The 19,167-nt window shown below is 45.9% G+C and overlaps 3 protein-coding genes and 1 long non-coding RNA gene across 7 annotated transcripts in view; 1 reads left to right on the forward strand and 3 right to left on the reverse strand.

Moving 5' to 3' along the window:
• Positions 1 to 59: 59 nt before the first annotated feature.
• LOC133169884 (uncharacterized protein K02A2.6-like) lies at positions 60 to 4,526 on the reverse strand. Its single transcript, XM_061302367.1, has one exon. The coding sequence runs from the start codon at positions 4,236 to 4,238 to the stop codon at positions 348 to 350; it is 3,891 nt and encodes a 1,296-aa protein (XP_061158351.1). The 5' UTR covers positions 4,239 to 4,526; the 3' UTR covers positions 60 to 347.
• A 922-nt stretch (positions 4,527 to 5,448) lies between these two features.
• On the reverse strand, positions 5,449 to 7,255 carry LOC133170422 (uncharacterized). The gene is made up of 2 exons (XR_009718573.1): positions 7,099 to 7,255; positions 5,449 to 6,920 (listed from the first exon to the last, which is right to left on the reverse strand). It is a non-coding gene; the product is annotated as an uncharacterized LOC133170422 (long non-coding RNA).
• Positions 6,800 to 12,104, forward strand: traf7 (TNF receptor-associated factor 7). 4 transcript variants are annotated; one of them, XM_061303343.1, is made up of 21 exons: positions 6,800 to 6,928; positions 7,108 to 7,166; positions 7,251 to 7,339; positions 7,439 to 7,555; positions 7,700 to 7,792; positions 7,950 to 7,983; positions 8,067 to 8,289; positions 8,362 to 8,496; positions 8,560 to 8,655; positions 8,732 to 8,853; positions 8,927 to 9,000; positions 9,110 to 9,158; positions 9,250 to 9,377; positions 9,498 to 9,580; positions 9,647 to 9,686; positions 9,780 to 9,896; positions 10,343 to 10,465; positions 10,555 to 10,674; positions 10,757 to 10,888; positions 10,952 to 11,071; positions 11,149 to 12,104. In XM_061303343.1, the coding sequence occupies exons 2-21, from the start codon at positions 7,115 to 7,117 to the stop codon at positions 11,161 to 11,163; spliced, it is 1,962 nt and encodes a 653-aa protein (XP_061159327.1). In that variant the 5' UTR covers positions 6,800 to 6,928; positions 7,108 to 7,114; the 3' UTR covers positions 11,164 to 12,104. The 4 variants fall into 4 exon arrangements, with proteins under 4 accessions (XP_061159327.1, XP_061159329.1, XP_061159328.1 ...); XM_061303345.1 differs by having other exon boundaries at positions 7,254 to 7,339; XM_061303344.1 differs by having other exon boundaries at positions 6,805 to 6,944; positions 7,109 to 7,166.
• A 2,481-nt stretch (positions 12,105 to 14,585) lies between these two features.
• Positions 14,586 to 19,167, reverse strand: part of caskin1 (CASK interacting protein 1) — a 33,438-nt gene continuing 28,856 nt past the window's right edge. The window contains exons 16-23 of the mRNA XM_061303348.1: positions 18,945 to 19,046; positions 18,695 to 18,833; positions 18,341 to 18,484; positions 17,084 to 18,204; positions 16,748 to 17,017; positions 15,591 to 16,122; positions 14,976 to 15,459; positions 14,586 to 14,880 (exon numbers count right to left, since the gene is read on the reverse strand). Coding sequence (XP_061159332.1) covers positions 14,784 to 14,880; positions 14,976 to 15,459; positions 15,591 to 16,122; positions 16,748 to 17,017; positions 17,084 to 18,204; positions 18,341 to 18,484; positions 18,695 to 18,833; positions 18,945 to 19,046 — 2,889 coding nt within the window. The 3' untranslated portion in view covers positions 14,586 to 14,783. The remainder of the gene's footprint in view (positions 14,881 to 14,975; positions 15,460 to 15,590; positions 16,123 to 16,747; positions 17,018 to 17,083; positions 18,205 to 18,340; positions 18,485 to 18,694; positions 18,834 to 18,944; positions 19,047 to 19,167) is intronic.

The following is a 19,167-nucleotide window of genomic DNA, read 5'->3' on the forward strand; positions in this document are numbered from 1 at the left end:
TGTTCTATTGTTTAATAGGTACATAGAAACCCTTAAGGCAGAGACGGGACAGACGCTCGTTCATGTCAAGACGGAACATACTTTATTGTGCTCTCCCCCCAGCAACATACAACCCTCACAACGGTTCCTACCCCGCCTATCACTACATCCCCCTTTCTCAATGGGAAATAAACTTTGTGTCGAAAATTAGTACAACAGATTATTTCCTCAACAACAAGCTGAAAAAGGTGAAATGTTTTACAACTCAATACCATCCCAATATATGAACCCAGTGGCAACAACTTAACTATTAAATAATTGGTATTACCAAATCTGACAGCCCAGACCCTGAAGTTAAACATGTGAACTCAAGTAACATAATCTTTAAGGTACTCTGGGGTCTTCCCGACGCGAGAAGGATAGCGTCTCTCAGATTCTGGTGAACCAGAGAGTACAACAGGAGAGACCGGTCCTTTCAGAGTCTCTGTAGAGTTGCTTTCCCCCATATCAGGGACAGTGATGTGTGGTTCTGGAGCCACAGGTGTGCGTGAGAGATGATACCTGTTTCGCCGGAGATTTCCCCCAGATGTTTCGACGATGTAGGATCTTGGTGTGTTCGCTGTGGACACTACAGTACCTCTCTGTTGCATGTCCTTGACCCACACATGGTCTCCAGGTTGTAAGGCAGGCAATGTGTGAGCTCTATGTCGTTTGTCAAAATTCAGTTTTTGTTTTTGTCTGTAGCTCTGCTCCTTCCTCTTCACATCTTCCAAATCCGCTCCTTTCGGATCTAGCTGAGAGGGAATGACCGGAACAGTAGTACGTATTTTACGCCCCATTAGCAGTTCAGTTGGACTACAACCATTTGCTAAAGGTGCGGCACGGTAAGCCATTAAAGCTAAGTAGGGATCACTGGACTTTTTTAGTAGACTTTTGACAGTCCTTATTGCCCGCTCCACCTCCCCATTACTCTGTGGGAAATGTGGACTGGATGTGACATGTGAAAACCCCCACATCCGTGCAAACCTTCTGAACTCTTCAGATGCAAATTGCGGACCATTATCTGAGCGTACGACCTCAGGGATACCATGTCGAGCAAAAATAGATTTACAGTGGGTAATCACAGCGTCCGAAGTTGTACACGAAAGCTTGGCTACCTCACAAAACCGTGAAAAGTAATCTACAACCGCAAGATACTGGTTTTTACCGAACTGAAACAAATCTACCCCGACTGTACACCATGGTCTTGAAGGAAACTCAGTTCCTAACATTGTCTCTCTGTTGTTAACTCGCTCACGGGCACATGTGTCACACTTCTCAATGAGTTGCTTTAAATCTTTGCTAAGACCTGGCCACCACACAGATTGTTTAGCACGTTCTCGGCACTTAGTAATTCCTAAGTGACCTTCGTGAAGTTTGTTTAGCATGTCATCTCTGAGTGTTTTTGGAATGACCAGCCTACAGCCTAATAACAACAACCCATTCTGAACAGTCAGTTCACCTGCAAAAGGGAAATATGGCATAAAAGTCTTTTCAATCGAAAACTTGTCTGGCCAACCACTTACACAGAACTGCTTAAGCTGTCGCAAAATGTCATCTTTGTCCTGATGAGACTGAATCTCTTTAAGTCTCTTCTCAGTTGCAGGGAGGCTGTCCACTACGGCGTCGGCGTAGAGGTTGATCTCCTCCTCCCGTAATCTGTCCTCCGAAGACGTCACCGGTGCTCTTGATAGAACATCAGCCGTTGCGATTTCTTTGCCCGCCACATGGGATATGGTGAATGAAAATCTCATGAGACGCATTTTCAGGCGTTGTATACGTGGAGGTAGTTCGTCCAGATTTCTCGCGCCCAGCAGAGGGACTAGAGGTTTGTGGTCAGTTTGAATGTGAAAGTCCTTTCCAATCAAAAACTCTGCAAACCTCTCACATGCCCACGTTGTGGCTAGCGCTTCCTTCTCAATTTGCGCGTAGCGCTGCTCGGTGGTGCTCAATGCGCGTGATGCATACGCCACTGGTTTCCAGTCCATACTGCTTGTTTTCTGCAACAATACAGCACCCAGTCCATAAGAAGATGAATCTGCTGAGACTAGCGTATCAGCTGAAGGATCATACAATGCCAGCCCAGGAGGTGTTGTCAAGTCTATTTTTATGCTTTCAAAAGCCTGAATCTGCTGAGGTCCCCATGACCACATGTTTGTTTTTCTTAACAGATCTCTGAGTGGACGTGTCTTTTCTGCTAAGTGTGGCAAAAACTTTCCCAAGTGATTTGCCATTCCCAGAAATCTTCTCACCTCGGAAATGTTGGTTGGTTCCTTCATGGCTTTCACCGCATTTAATTTCTCTGGGTCGGGGCTAACTCCAGTTGCCTGAATGATCTGACCCAGGAACTTGATTTTAGTCTTTGAAAATTCACACTTATCATTAAGTGTCATGCCCGCGTCCCGTAGACGTGTGAGAGCTTCCCTCAGTCTTTTGTCGTGCTCTATCTGATCCACTCCCCAGATGAGGACGTCATCCATCTGACACACCACTCCCTCCAGGCCTTCTAGGATTTGCTGCATGCGTTTCTGAAAGTGTTCTGGTGCTGAAGATAGTCCAAAGCACAGTCGATTGTAGCAATAGCGACCAAAAGGAGTGATAAAGGTTGTGAGCAGTGATGAGTCTTTTGAAAGAGGAATCTGCCAGAAACCTGCATTGGCATCTAGTTTTGAAAAGACCTTGGCACCTGAAAGCTGTCCAAGCGTGTTTTCAACTGAAGGTAGCTGGTGCCTTTCTCTCAAAACAGACTTATTTAGTTGAGTGAGGTCTGAACATATTCTCACTCTGTCACGTGCGGGCTTGGGAACCACCACCATAGGTGCACACCATTCTGTAGGCTGCTCCACCTTGGAGATGACTCCTTGTTGCTCCATACGAGAAAGTTCCTCTTTAACCTTTGGCAGTAAAGGGATAGAAATGCGTCGTGGAGTTGAAACGGAGAATGGTTGTGCTTCTGGTTTAAGTACAATATGGTATTCTCCTTTCATGATTCCAAGCCCTGTGAATAGCTCTGGAAATTCCTGCTTGATTGTCTCTTTATTGTCCAAAGTAGCTGTATCAAGCCTAGCCACTAGCTGTAATGCAGTGGCTGCTTGTCTGCTCAGTAAAGCTGTACTTAGCCCTTCAACCACATAAATGTCCTCCATTATGCTTTTGTCTCTTCTTTTGAGAGTCGCCGAAAACTTGCCTTTAACCTTTAACTGCGACCTGCCTGGCCCCATCAGCACTTTTCTGGTTTGCTTTAGTTCTTTGAATTGTCCTTTTACATACATGCCAGCTGGAACTGCTGTCACATCCGCGCCTGTGTCAATTTTAAACACAGCGTTAGACTTGTCCATTTCTATTTCTGTCATCCACGGATCTGAAGATTCACAAGCCAATGAACCCAAAAATGAAATATCCTCTGAAGAAAAATCCTCTAATCTTTCTAGATTGACCTCATACATTTTCTTGGACCTGCACATTCTAGCAAAATGTCCCTTCTTTTTGCAATTATTGCATGAGGCATCTTTAGCCGGGCATTGCTGATAAGCGTGACCTTTTGTGTCTCCACATCTTGTGCATGGTTTGGCTTTGGTGGAAAATCCTGGTTTCCACTGCATTTTGTTTTGTTTGGGTCTGGCGCCCCCTTGTGGTTTGATGCGTACACTATCAAGTTGAGTATTAACGACGTCTCCCTTGAAGTTTGTTTTCAGCATTTCTTGTTGTTTCTTGACCATTTCACTCTGTTTGGCTTTTGTAACTGCTTTTTCTAATGTAAGTTCTGGATCCAGTTGCAACAGTTCTGACAAACGCTTGTCTCGAAGTCCAACTACAAGCCTATCTCTGACCATCTCATCGTGTAGTTGTCCATATCCACAGTGTTCAGCTAAACAATGAAGCGCGGTGATAAAGCTGTCTGCCGACTCGCCTATCTCTTGCTGCCGCTGATTAAACTTAGCTCTTTCAAAAATTATATTTCTCCGAGCTACAAAGTGAGCATCCAGTCTCTGCGTGACTCTGCCGTACTCACTCATTTGTTCTGGGGTGAGGTGGAGGGAAACCAAAATGTCCTCCGCTTCTTCTCCCATACTGTAGATTAGTGCATTCACTTGGTTCTCCTCCGCTTGAGTTTCCAAACCTGATGCGATGCGAAACCTCTCAAAGCGTTTTATCCATTTGGGCCAGTCTTCTGCCTTGAACGTGAATTTTTCCGGTGGCATTACTTGATATTGCGCCATCTTTTCGAGCCTCGTTGTTTTCTTCCTCGTCTCCCTTAGCGTTAGCTCCTGCCTAGCCGTGCTAGCGGACTGAAGTTACTTTTATCACTTTCAACGTCCTGTCTTGCTTGGGACTTACTCTAGTCCAGTAGTCTCTTCGCTTCGACACTTTTGGATCCCACTTCTGACACCATGTTCTATTGTTTAATAGGTACATAGAAACCCTTAAGGCAGAGACGGGACAGACGCTCGTTCATGTCAAGACGGAACATACTTTATTGTGCTCTCCCCCCAGCAACATACAACCCTCACAACGGTTCCTACCCCGCCTATCACTACAGAAAGGAGATGCTGAAAACACTGAAGACAAAAAGACCTCATGTGTTTGTGTGTTGAACCTGATTGAGTGTCTTTGAGTATGTGCAGAGGGATCTTGTCAGTGCTGTCCCACACATAGAAGATAAAACTACTAATGGCCAGAGCTTCCTCTAATGGAACGTTGTGTGTGTGTGTGTATACTGCAAATGATTGTGTGCACGCGCATGCATCAACAAAGCTGCTGCATTCAATACATCTCTTATTCATGGCTGCAGCTCTCCCCGCTCTGCTTTTCTATTTACGGCTGCCTCTATCCGTCTGGACATGCAGAAATCTCCTCACACACACACCTACTCCTTCTCCAAGCTGCAGAGCTGCTCAAATGAACCGATAAAAGTCACTGCTCTCATTGCTCCCCCTCATGCAGGGACTGTAAACGAAGACAAACATTTTTCCAAGATGCAGGTTGATATTAAGACATTTTTCAAAGTCAGCAACTTGACAGCTTGTTAAATTGTGAACGTATATACTGCAATTTACCATGATCCTGTACAGATTTAGAAGTGGGGTACATCATGGACTTATTCAGGGCACATCCATCTATTTGTCCTCATTAGAGTTGTGGCTGGCTTGCATTATCTTGATCAAATATAGTATAAGGTTTTTTTTGTTTACAATTTTTGTGAGCACTCAAAAATGATTTACTGTATTGACCGTTTATATTTGAAATCCGCTTTGAAAAGAGACAAGAGTTTCAAGACTCTGCTTCCGCAAATTGGAAGATGGATAATCAGCGTCCTCTTGTGGCAAAATATATGCACTGCATAATAATACAACTGTCCTTCGTACCTGGTTTGATACCTTACTTACAAATGCAATAATCACAGATTATAAAAAGAAAAACAAATGACAATTGGCAAGAACAAGTCACTCACGGCTTTATTTTGACAGGTACCTTCCGAAGACCACAAAAAGACCATTCAGAGGACAAAAAGATAAATGATCTATACCCGTTTTTGGATGCCACTGTCAAATGAATTATAATGTATTTCTTTATATGACAAAGTTTTTTTTTGTGCGTGCATCTTTTACAATTCCTAATTGGTTCATTTTTCATTCAGCGTCGTTTCCCGTAAATGTAGCTGAGTTTGCCGCATCATGGTTCGATGTTTGCAAGGACCAATGACAACTCTACATGGAAACGATAGCAGCTTATTTGGGACTTGCGCCTTTATAGACACTTCCAAATCCAATGGCCTTTTCGCAAAGTCACTCATGGGTAGTGTAGTTCAACTACAGGGGAGAGGAAAATCATACAAGGAAAATAAGCGTGGCTAACAAACAATAGCGTACGTTCCACTACATTTCCCAGCATGCCTTTCGGCATTCGCCAGCGTGTGTGCGGGTGATCAGCTTGGCCAGGAATTTCGGAATTCGTCTGCAAACTTGGAGCAGCGCTGTTGCTGAAACAATGGTATGTGCGTATATTATACCCGACATTTCTTCCGAATAATATCTTACTAGCTGCGGGAAAACGTCACCCAACAGTTGACAGCGAGCAGAGCATCTTAAGATTTGCTTTTGTTGTGATTGCTAGTAGAAAACATTAGCTAACTTAAGCTAGCCAACAAGGCTAGCGTTAGCTACTTCATTATCGCGGTTAGAAATCGTTGCTGGACAAGATGTCAGCTAATAAGATGTTATTGTTTATGTTGTAAGTACCGATTGCGTTTGACGTGCTCAAATTTAAAGTCACTGGTATTTGGGTTAGCTGTCAGGCTCCAACTTTGGTCCGTTATGCGTATCCGCCCCCCTTTTTTTGGGGTGAGAGGTTCCCCTTTTACGGGAATTTCCCGGTTGCGCAAATACTCGATGACGCGCTTTGCGGAGCGATCGGTACAATGTCCTGGTTAATTTTGGCTGTCAAAAACCTTTGTCGTTTCAGCTGACAGTATGCATGCCTCTATTCGAGCCCGAGTCTGGTTATTGTTCGGGTGGCTGTTTATTGGCTGTCACTTCCTTCTCTCCTTTTGTCTCTGAGTTGCAACATCGAATTATCTTGACGTCAGCACAGTCTTCTATCTCAAACCCAAAATGTTTCAATAGCTAAGAGGCACCAACATTTTTGCAACACCTCTGTAGTGCAAGTTTACAAAGTGCAGTCTCAAAAGTTTTTTTTTCATTTTTTCTGCCCGACACCTTTTGGATTGCAATAGTGTGAGAACAGTTCTTTGATTTGATCCCATGTGTCTTTCCAGGCCTAGGCAACGACGCGACTGCTCCCGTCCGTGTCCTCTCCATGCAGCAGCCAGACGTGTCACGACAATAGATAATCCAGTAAAACAGCAACAGCCATCATTCCCAGCAGCCCCACAGCTGACTCAGCTAGAGGGGTGAGACAAACTCAATGTAGGGGTTCAGTGCACTAGAATACATTTATAAATGTAGTCATGCTCATTTTTAATTGGCATTTCCAGCTCCATGTTAATCCACGATAAAGGAAAATACACATATTTGACAAATATCTTTGATTTTTTTAAGTCATGAAATCACTTGTCCTTACTTTTTTGCAGAGCAGGATGGAGGCTTCGTTCGGTCCAACCTTTGCAGCCGTAGCTGCTGGAGCTAAAGGTGAAACGCAGATCATAATGCCAATTTTCATTCGATTATTTCTGATCTTACTGTCCGTGACCTGATTTATGACTATGTTTTCAGCAGAAACATCCAGCACATATAAGCAACATAGAAGAACTCCCTCCTCCTCCAGCACCTTGACCTACTCCCCTCGGGATGATGATGATATGGTACTCGGTCTCCTTGTTTGGGGGCATTAGAGCAAATTTTGAAAATGGTGACACAAATTTAGGGTTCGATCATCTGACACAATTGCCTCCTTGTTTAAGCCACCCATTGGAACTCCTCGAAGGTCTGACTCGGCCATCTCAGTGCGATCTTTCCATTCGGAGTCCAACATGTCCCTGCGCTCCACGTTCTCTCTCCACGAAGAGGAGGACGACATGGTGAGTCCAACGCCTAGCACTGTTGTCCTTGTTTTCATTTGAGTGCTTCCCTATTATGAGCATATTGCAACATGTTGGAGTGCGTAACACTTTTGAAATACAACCGAAACAAAGCGCTGCGTGTTGTGCCTGCGTGTTTTGTAGGAGCCCCAAGTATTTGCTGAGCAGCCGTCAGTCAAGCTGTGCTGCCAGTTGTGCTGTAATGTTTTCAAGGACCCTGTCATCACCACTTGTGGGGTACGTTTTGTGCTCCTTTCAACCAAGAGTCTTAATCATTTTTTTCCCGAAGCTTAGCAAAGTTAGCACGCAGCATGATTTGTGGTTGAACCGCAAATTGTTTGCTAGTATGAGCCAAGATGTCTCATTTCTAGAAATTGTGATTTCCTTTCCTCAGCACACCTTCTGCAGACGATGTGCCTTGACCTCAGGTGAGTTTGAAAATTTTTTTGGGGTCATTTGAGTGTAATTTGAGTTATGTGGTCTCGCTGTTGACGCTTGCTCCCTTTTACAGACAAGTGTCCCGTGGATGCGGCAAAACTGACCGTCGTGGTCAACAACATCGCAGTGGCCGAGCAGATCGGCGAGCTCTTCATTCACTGTAAATACGGCTGCAGGGCCACCGTCAGTGGCGCGGCTGTGGGCGGGGCCGCCAACACCACTGTGGCGGGCAAACCCGGAGCGTACGAAGTGGACCCAATGGGCTGTCCTTTCACCATCAAACTATCGGCACGCAAGTACGAAAGATACACCCAGTTGTGATCAGGCCCCAGATGTTCACCTCTCACGTCAAATACGTTCCTGCGCAGAGAACACGAAGCCAGTTGTGACTACAGGCCCGTGCGCTGCCCCAACAATCCCTCCTGCCCCCCGTTGCTCACCATGAACTTGGAGGCGCACCTGAAAGAATGCGAGCACATCAAGTGTCCACACTCAAAATACGGGTAAGTGGAAAATAAAAAAGGTACCTTATTCTTTCCATCTGACTTGACGCGTGTTGCCTACAGGTGTACTTTCATCGGTAACCAGGACACCTACGAAACCCACCTGGAGATGTGTAAATTCGAAGGGCTGAAGGAGTTTCTGCAGCAGACCGACGACAGGTGAACACGCCAAAGCGAAATCCGTCAGTCTTCGATTTTCTACATCAAGTGCGGATGTCCTCTCTGATGCCACCAGATTCCATGAGATGCAGCTGACTTTAGCTCAGAAGGACCAAGACATTGCTTTCCTGCGCTCTATGTTGGGCAAACTGTCTGAGAAGTTAGATCAGCTAGAAAAAAACCTGGAGCTCAAATTTGGTAAGCGTCAAACAGGTTCTTGAGCGTCTACACAAGTTTTTGTGTCGTGTTCATCAACGATGTGTTTTTCCAGACATGCTGGATGAGAATCAGAGTAAACTAGGCGAGGACCTTATGGAATTTCGCCGAGACGCTTCCATGCTCAATGTGAGTAGAAATAGTCCCAAACTTCAAATGTACATTTTCAAAGATTTACAGCAAGACACCGAAATGACACGTCTGATCTGATTTGAACAATTTTTTTTTGTTTCTACAGGACGAGCTGTCCCATATCAATGCTCGGCTCAACATGGGCATCTTGGGCTGTAAGAATCTGTTCCTTCAGTCTCTCTTAAGAAGTTGTAAAAATGTTGCCGTGTACCTGATCGATCCATTTTTGTGGTTGTCTTTTTGTAGCATATGACCCCCAGCAGATTTTCAAGTGCAAAGGCACTTTTGTTGGCCATCAGGGACCAGTTTGGTGTCTTTGCGTCTACTCCACTGGAGACTTGCTCTTTTCTGGCTCTTCGGACAAGACCATCAAGGTACTCCATCCAACCTTTACATTTTTTTTTTATCACATATACACTTATTCTGAATATACCCTTCAGTCAGCGTTAGATCTTTTACGAGTCAACCTCAAAAGGTTTGCTTTGTGTCCTCAGGTATGGGACACGTGCACCACCTACAAATGTCAGAAGACGCTGGAAGGACACGATGGCATCGTGCTGGCGCTCTGCATCCAGGGGTAATTACGGTGCACACCATTTCCATGATGAAAGCATGATCGGAGTCTAAATACCTGTCTCCATAGCAACCGCCTCTACAGCGGCTCTGCAGACTGCACCATCATTGTGAGGAACATTGCTCTCATTTGCTTCCTCGTATTTAAAACAAAGTTGTGCGCCTGCGTTGTGATCAAAGTGTGTGCTTGCTCTTTTGTGTAGGTGTGGGATATCCAGACTCTGCAGAAAGTCAACACCATTCGTGCCCATGACAACCCCGTTTGTACGCTGGTCTCCTCCCACAACATGCTGTTCAGCGGCTCCCTCAAGGCCATCAAGGTACAGCTGTAATTTTTTTATATTTTTTTTAAAACATCCACTTGTCTGACTTCCGATATCAAACATGCAGAGTTGTTAAATGCCAAGTCATTGGAGAGACCAAAAAGTAATAGATAAGTGCAGGCTGTAATAACTCCAAGTACATGGACGGGATGTGGCAATATCGGTTTCCATGGTGACAGGGAGGAAAGCAGCCATTTCACTTCTCTTTCTGGCTAATCTTCCTCATTTCTTTTTGCCTTTCGTGCTCCATTTTCCTCCCTTTCAGCAACTTCTTCATAATAACCGATTGTAATGCTCCCTCATTCGGTTTCACCATGCTCGTCGTCTTCCTGTGAAGTCAACATTCATTTCAATTTACATAATCCGCTTCTGCTTCTTAGGACCTATGATTAGAAATAAGGCAAAATATATGCACGAAAAAAACTTAATTTGTTTGTGTTTAGGTGTGGGACATTGTGGGGACAGAGTTGAAGCTGAAAAAGGAGTTGACTGGGCTGAATCACTGGGTCCGAGCACTGGTGGCCTCTCAGAACCACCTGTATAGTGGATCATATCAGACCATCAAGGTATAAAAGGAGAAAAATCGAAATTACTATTAATTTTTTGTTTTGTGTGCTTCATTGTCCGCCGCTGCTGCTTCTTCTAAACCTGTCAGATTTGGGACATCCGCTCCTTGGAGTGTGTCCACGTCTTGCAGACCAGCGGGGGCAGTGTCTACTCTATCGCCGTCACTAATCATCACATCGTCTGCGGCACCTATGAAAACCTCATTCATGTGAGATACACTCATTGATTTCACTTTCCTTTGCTCAAATCTCTGCACCCATCAAACTAGTGAAATAATGTGTCCTTTCCAGGTGTGGGACATTGAGTCCAAAGAGCAAGTGCGGACCCTGACGGGACACGTGGGGACGGTTTATGCTCTCGCCGTCATTTCCACGCCCGACCAGACCAAAGTGTTCAGTGCCTCCTACGACCGTTCGCTAAGGGTAAACATTAGGGTGTTTTGTTTTCTGTATGCAGAGATGAAATGTGTGTGTGTGTGTGTTCAGGTGTGGAGCATGGACAACATGATCTGTACCCAGACCCTGCTCAGACATCAGGGCAGCGTCACAGCTCTGGCTGTGTCCCGAGGTCGCCTTTTTTCCGGAGCAGTGGACAGCACAGTGAAGGTAGTTTTGAATGTTTAAACATCACAGCGCCTTGACAAATTCATTCGCACTTGTTCATTTGCCGTTTATCTTCCCAGGTGTGGACATGCTGAAGAGCGAGCGAGCGAGCCATCCCTCCAGAGATCTTTATCACGTTTGTCTGTGTCAGACAGACATCCCAAACGCCATCATTCCCCCCCTTGTTTGTTCAACGTCACAGCCGCAGTGCAAGATGTCTTTGCTCAAAGAGCTCCGACCTTTGACCTTTCAAGGTCATCAGGACCCAGCAAGATCCAACTCAAGGTCCTCGGTGATCTCCTCACATTGTGCATTACGGTAAATTCGGTTGAACGCTTTGTGCCTGTAAATGATTTGAACGCCACATTGCAGCTCAATAGGTGGTCAGGGCTGGTTTCACAAACATGCTTTTTACATATAGTGATCACGTAATATACAGCCTCCCGACTTTTCCTGTTTACAATATTTTATAAAATGAGGGAGACTGATTTAAAAAAATAAAATAGTGAGCATTTCTCTTCTCAACTCAGCTTTGTGAAACCAGCCTTTATAAGATTCAAGTGAAGAAGATAGACATTATATCGCTCAGCCACTTGCGTCCAACTTGCTCAGACTAACAGGCCATAATCATATATATATATATATATATATATAAATTTGGGTGTGTTCTTTGAGTGCCATATGTAACGGGTGTGAAGAGGTGCTACTCTGATCGACGGTCTTAAGGCAACAATGAGTAGAACACTCACTACCATCATACGCTTTGTGTTAACAGTCAGCAGGAAGTGATGGCAGCCCGAGTGCCACGAGGCCAACGTAATGCACAAGTGCCCATATTGGGTTCAATTGAAGCCTATAGTCAGAGCAACACGTTCGCCCACATCCCATTTATAAGTAGGGTGCACCCACAAAACATAGACTCAAATGTTTCAATACTTTGCTTTCATGTTAGTGCACTACTTAGAGATTTCTCGTATACGTGTAATCATGTAAGATCAAGTTGATCATCGATCAATAAAGCTGTTGTACACTTTGATGATTGAGTCATTTGAATGAGGAGAGTAAAACTACTTTTTTTTTTTTTTTTTTACATATACACTTTGCTGAACTTTGACCGTACAAGTCTGGTGGACAATACTCATAGGTGACACTTTAGTTTAATTCCTGTGATCATCTCAAGTGGCCACACTTAAATAAACAGCGAAACACAGATGATGGGGCATTTTTTGTCTTTTTTATAGAACGTTTATTGACTTAGAGCAGATGGCCATACGATGCAGTCATTGCAAGCACACACCAACCACTGTCCACATACGCACTAATCTCACGCGCAGTTCACACAATCAAAAGCAGAGCAACAGAAAAACGCACACACATTCGGCTCCCGTCCGTCACACCAGTCACTGCAGAAGTCAGGTATTCATCCGTTCATCATATAAGCACAGGCAGGAAATGTACTTTAAACAGCTCCCTTTCTTTTGTGAAGAAATCAAATCTGTGTCGTTACCTACAAATTTCACCCTCACTCCAACATGCCTTCAAAATAACCAAGCAGGAGAGGATTATTATTATTATTATTATTTTAACCAAGTGTCTGAGAGCTGCATGAATGTATGGTATGGCAAGTGTTTCCCTTTCACCACTTTCCTTTTGACGCAAGGGTGGATGAGTACAGTACATTTGTTTAACCTGCATTTAGGGGGCGGGGCAAAAGCAAAGCAAACATCAAACACATGGGGAAAATAATCATTTGATAAATTGACATGGAATTAATTAATTAATTAAAAAAGGGCATGTTTAAGATCATAGTCTTATGAGATGAGAAAGATATTTGATAGAAGATGGTTCAATCAAGCAGAATTACAAATCAAGGCACGTTTTGTAGGAAAACAACTGCCGTCAATGATAAGAAGAAGTGTCGCTTGGATTCTACACACACAGTGGGACGATTGAACACACGGGCAAGAACAACATCCCGACAAGGAACCAGACGACGACTCGTCAGCTCGCTCACACCACTGAAGCATGGAGAAGCAATTGGATTCAACACTCAGATTAGATCTGTTCACTTTGAAAAATAGTCTTCAGGTTGACACATACATCGTAAATACAATTCTATTTTTCTTGCAAATATCCATATATATATTAGAATCTCTATATGATTTAAATAGCACATTTATTCTCTGTATAAGGAGAGTGGCTTGCTTTGGGACCACCGGGATTTGCCTTTGGATGCAATGTCAGCAATTTTCTTAAAGAGGTACTCCACCAGTAAATGCAGTTTTGTTTTATTTCCCACCACCACATGCACCCCAAAATCTTTTATTATAAATATAGTCATTGTAAGAATATGAACTAATAGCCAGAAGGGAGTACATCTTTAATATTGCTCAAAAAAACGGGCGATAGATCTTCACCGATCTCTGCTGCCTCTAATTCGATCCCAACACATTTGTTGAGAAGTATGTAGCGGTAACCATAGCAACACCATTTGAGATGGTGGGAAGGATGATGATGATGATGATGAAGCAGATTGTCATGGCAACACAGGGCGGGTGCTTGCTAGCGTGTGGGATGAGCAAAAAAAAAAAAGACGAGTTTGTTTCCATGAGAAAATAGTGTGACCAAAAAAAAAGGTGTGCAAAAGTAGCAAACATATCAATAAAAAGACGATTCAATTTAGTTATGATATAAATAAATCCATGAACCGAATATGCTACTTTTTTCCTCTGCTTTACTCTTTTAAAAGTTGCATTCGACCAAGCACGTGAACAAAAACATGTCACTCATCCTTCCGTATATAAAATAACAGCAGGGATCGGTGATGATGGGGAAACTGTGGATGAAGGTCCACAGGGGAATGTGCTGCTTTTCACCTGCATTGAATTAAAACACTTTTTTAAATGCATCCTGGAATCCATCATTTGTAATTATTTCTCAAGGACAACCTGCTGTAGCCCTCAACCCCTTTGTGCAGGCTCCCATGTGTGTGTGTGTGTGTTAGTGTGTGAGCTAACCCCATGGGCCATTGTGCTTCTCCATGTTTGCATGTGTGTGTGTGGGTCTGTTAAAGGGGATGCAAAGCAAACCAGAACTTAAAAGTCAAACCCAGACACACACATGCGCACTTTTCACTGTCATTTTTTTTTTTTTTTTTTTTACCCATCTCACACAAACACACAAAGTTCTCGGAGCTGAACGGTCCGGTTTTGGTCACGGGTTACATCAAGAGAATTCCACACAGAACCAAGACATCGATCCAAAGAGCGAGAGATTCTTAATTATCTGTCGATGATTATATATATATATTACTGTGCTAATGCAGGACTTTTTCAGTAGATATAAACTCTCCATGCTTAGAATGTACACATACCATACGATGGTTGATCACACTGTTGCTTTTAGTTGAGTTTATTCGTTCACAAGTCGAAAGGATGACACCTATTTTGATTGCAGGCTCTCTCGCTCCTTGTCGTTCTTCCTCCTCCTCACTCTCTTTCAATTGTTTTTCCCTCTCTCTCTATCTCTCTCGCTCCGCCTGGAGAGGAGGATGAGAGGCTTCCCAGAGCAGCGCTGGACGGACAGATGGCGCAGACGACGGGAAGAATGCCAAGTCCATGAGCAAAGGATGACGAGGAAGAGAGATGGAGAGCCCAATTGCCCGTTGTGCCACTTTGGGTTGAAGCGTCGCCGTGGTGACGTGCCGACCGACAGCTTACTCCAACATGGCGTCCAGCTGGTCGGCCAGGTCGTCGAACATGCTGCCGATGTCGTCCAGAATGCTCACGGTGGTTTTTTGCTCCGTCACGGAACTGCGCACGCACACACAAACGAGAGTTAGAGATTCTTTTCATTCAACTCGTTTGAGTGAATCGGAGCTTTGTCGTTTGAGTTGCGCACTACTCACTCCTCCTGCCGCAAGATCTTGTCCTCTACGGCCTGCAGGGCGGCAGCGAGCGAGGCGCTCGTCTCCTCCAGCTTTTGATGCACCAAAGAATCCACACCAAAGTCTGTCGTGGAGGACACGGGGGTATTCATCGCCATCGTCATCCCGCTGTCCACAGATACGCCGCCGATGGAGGAGCGAGGAGGCTTGACTGGCGGGCTGGGAGTGGCGGGGGTCTGAGGAGTCTGCGGCGTGGTGGGAGTCTGCGGACTTTGTGCCGACGGGCTGGGGAGCTTCACGTTCGGTGGACTGGGGGTGTTGGAATTGGGAAGCGAAGGTGGCGAGCTGCTCTGCCGGGCCACCGCGGGGTGTAGTTTTGCCAGAGGCGTGGCCGAGGACGGGGAAGGGGGGCTGGTCATGGAGTGGATCAATTTGGCTGGCTTAGGCGCCGTCGGTGGCGGGGCGGGTTTGGGCGAGACCGGAGGGGGGATCTTTTTTCCTTCCACTAAGAGAAGAAGAGAGAGAGGAGAGCAAGAGGTTAGAATGGAAATCTGTTCCAGTCCCCAGGCGGCTTCGGATAAGAATCAAAGTGTGTTCTAGTTTACAGCAAACGAGGACATGGCTTCACACTCATACCTGGACTGACAGGTGTCCCCGGTCCCGGTAGAGGGACTCTCCTGTTGGAGGCTGTCTGTGGGCTGTTCTGCGTGACTGCTTGTCTCTTGATCTGAGCCATGGCTGGCTTCGGGGAGACGGGCGGTTTTGGTTTCTTCACTGGAGCTTCTTCTGGAAGGCCTTTGTCCAAACTGTCCCTTCGAGGAGCAGCAGTCTCTTGGGATTGGGGTTGGGGCTGCGCTCGGGGCTGCTCCGTCACTCCGGCCTCAGACACCGGGCGGCGTTTCATGGTGGCCGTACCGTTCTGGTAAAGTACCGGTTGCGGGGTGTCGGGCGGTCCGCTACCCGGAGGATCTCCAGCGAGGACTGCGTATCCCTCCGGTTCCTTGTCGCGACTCTTGGGTCTCCGTTTGACGGTGGACGACTCCTGGAGGGTGAAGCCTGAGCCGTTGGGGTGGGTCTTGGAGCTGCGGGGCCGGCGCTTGAGGGTTGCCGTGGCTTCCACCCGGGCGATGTCCTCCTGAGTGTACCCGCCATCGCCCTCGCCATCACCCTGCAGGCAGACACAAAATACACACTAACGGAAAATTCATACATTCGTGGCAAGAGGTCATTTTTTTGCACAGTCAAAACAATGAAATTGATATCGAAAAATTGGGTGGATTACAACACAGTTGCATTTAAACATTACAACATTGAGTCTACGGATTTGAAACATTACAACATGGAAAGAACTTCAAACATCAGAGTGAAAGTGAGCCTCTGAATATTCACTCTTTTTCTTGGAACCTTTCTCGTCATTGGAAATCTTAGCTTACATTAGAAGTCCCATTTGTAATTTTAATGAGTACCGTAATTTTCGGACTATAAATCGCACCGGAGTATAAGCCGCACCAGCCATAAAATGCTCAAAAAAGTGAAAAAAAACATATATATGTATATAAGTCGCTCCTGAGTATAAGTCGCCCCCCCACCCAAACGAGGAAAAAAAACGTGACTTATAGTCCGAAGATTACGGTATGTACCATATATATATATATATATATATATATATACACTATATACTAGACAGAGTGAGAGAGATGGAGGGATGGAGAGATACAGAGAGAGAAAGAGAGAGAGACAGCGAGAGACAGACAGATACAAACACAAAAATATGAATCTATATAGATAGCTACCTGTCCTTCTCCTCGACCTTGTCGGCGGATGGTCAGGCTTCCCTCCTCGGCAAATGGCAGGTTTTCGGAAGAACTCCCACTTCCTCCGGGGCTTGGATTGGGAGAAGGTGAAGTTACGGGAGGCGGGGAGGATTCAGGCTGGGAGATGACAGACAGTGTCGGCTGGTCACGCCTCGCCGCTGCCACCAACTCGGAGACGGGCCCGCTAATGGTCCGTCGTCGGTTCACCACTTCGCCGTCCAGACCGATTGTTTCGCGTGTTCTCCCGGCCTGAAAAGGAAACAAAAAGGTTGGTCAGATGTCCATGGACTTTATATCATGGAGGGTATGCCATACCTGCAGGAAGTTCTTTTGCAGGGCCATCCCTTTGGCTCCGCCCCCTATAGAAGACATTTCCAGCATGGCGGCGATGCTCCTCACACTTCCCATACTGTTTGTCTCCACAGCTCCTGTTTCAACAGATACTCCCAAATCGCTGGCTCGCCGTTGTTGGTGATAAGGCACATCCAGCATCCCATCGGTGGTAGTCAGCACTTGCAAGGGCGCATTCCCTTCTGTCAGATTGGAGGTGGAGATGGCCGAGCTGGAGCGTTTAGGAGGCGGCGGGGGAGGACCTTTCTTCTTCTGGCGCAGAGTGATGGACTGCGGCTGGTTGCGAGTAAGACTTTTGTCTTGGTTGCGGACCGAGTGGCTGCGGTTGACGCCGTGGCTGACCGTGGCGTATTTAACACCTTCTGCTCTAACGTTGGAGCCTTGGCTCGTGGCGACGTGGCCTTCCCCAGCCCGCCCTCGTCCAGCCGCCGTCCTCTCATCACACTCGCCATCTGACGTAGCGTGCCGCCGGTTGAGACTGTTGGCTCGCTTCTTCTGGAGATCTGCTTCGTCTGCCAGCTCAGCCTCGGGCGGGAGGGAGAGGAACGGGACCTGTGCTTGTGTACAATCCCCGATCTCATGGGGGTGGTTGTGATGGTGGGTTTGATTCTGCTGAGGGGACTGGAGCGGAGCGCCGCGATGGTTTGGAGACTGAGGAGGGTGCGAGCGTGGCGAGAGAGGCGTTTCGCCTTGGATAAACTGGGGGGAGACCCTGTGTTTGGACTGGGGGGAGGACGTGCTCTGGACGGAGGAGGTGGAAGAAGACGATGACGTCCTGGTCTTGGTTGGAGTGTGAGGGGGCGTGTAGGGAGGTGCAGGCTGGGAATGGGAGTGGGAGTGACGGTGTTTGCCTTGCGAAGACACGCTGCTCCTGTGGGAGGAGTTACTTCCTTGGCTGCTCTGCTGCCTCATTGTCCTCGCCTCCTTCTTCGGCGGTCCTCCTCCAGAGTTCAACTCGTCAGGATCCTTGTTGAGACTACGCGCCGGCTGTGCTTTGACCTCCTGAGCCGAATGACTCATGGCATTCTGCAACTCGCTACTCAACTCGCTGTCCTGGAAGGTGGTCATTTTTGGAGACATCACATCTAGACAGACAAAAAGGCACAGCGGCATTTTTGGAAAATAACAACTTACGAGTCGATTGGTTAGTTAGGTCAAGGTACAAAATGCTGAGACTAAGTTGACTAGCTGATTTGTTCAACGTAACACCTTTTAACTCACCTTCTGGAGGTGGGCTTTCCAATGACATCACTTCCTGCTGCTGTGTGATTGGTGGCGGCTTCTTTCTGAGGGAGCCACGCCCATCTGAGTTGCGCTGCATTTCAGCTAGTCGCTTCACCGCCAACATTAGCTTTTTCTGATGGCCTGAACCATTGACATAGCTTATTTCAAATGACCACGCCAAGAAGCGTATTGAATAAGCGTACCGGGTCTCTTCTTTTGATGGCCTGAATCATTGACATATTATTCAAATCTAGAAATCAACGTGATTTAAAATTTCAATGTTCTGGCCAGAATTATGTGAATAAATAATGGCAAATAACAACCCTCAAACACCATGACAATATATCTCACCCAGTTTGGTAATGCCAATTTCTTGCAGGTCCTCCCAAGTGATGTCTGTGATGAAGTCGATGTTCTCGTAACCATTCTGAACTAATACTTGGTGGTACTGACTTAGACCGATGGCGCACAACCACTCTCCAAGACTGGCCTGTAGGAAAATGAATTCAATGACACACACAGATTTTCTAGAGGATATACATTAGCAGAAACTTTTTCTCAATATTCAATATAGCTAGTGTGTGTTTGTGAGTGCACTCACGGGTTTCTGATCAGGCAGCCACTCGGTGACACTCATTTTATTAATCTCTGTTGTCATCTTCTTTCTGTGACCTGGTTTAGTTATTCCAATAGCTGTCAGATCCTAAAAACACAAAATACACTCAAGTAAGTTATCGAGTTCATTCATAAAAACACACGCACGTATACGGCCCAAAATATTGCTGCAAAAGCAAGAGAGCAAGAAAGAGGGTGAGTGAGAGCGC

Source organism: Syngnathus typhle, linkage group LG17 (assembly GCF_033458585.1).
Source record: "Syngnathus typhle isolate RoL2023-S1 ecotype Sweden linkage group LG17, RoL_Styp_1.0, whole genome shotgun sequence".
NCBI lineage: Eukaryota > Metazoa > Chordata > Actinopteri > Syngnathiformes > Syngnathidae > Syngnathus > Syngnathus typhle.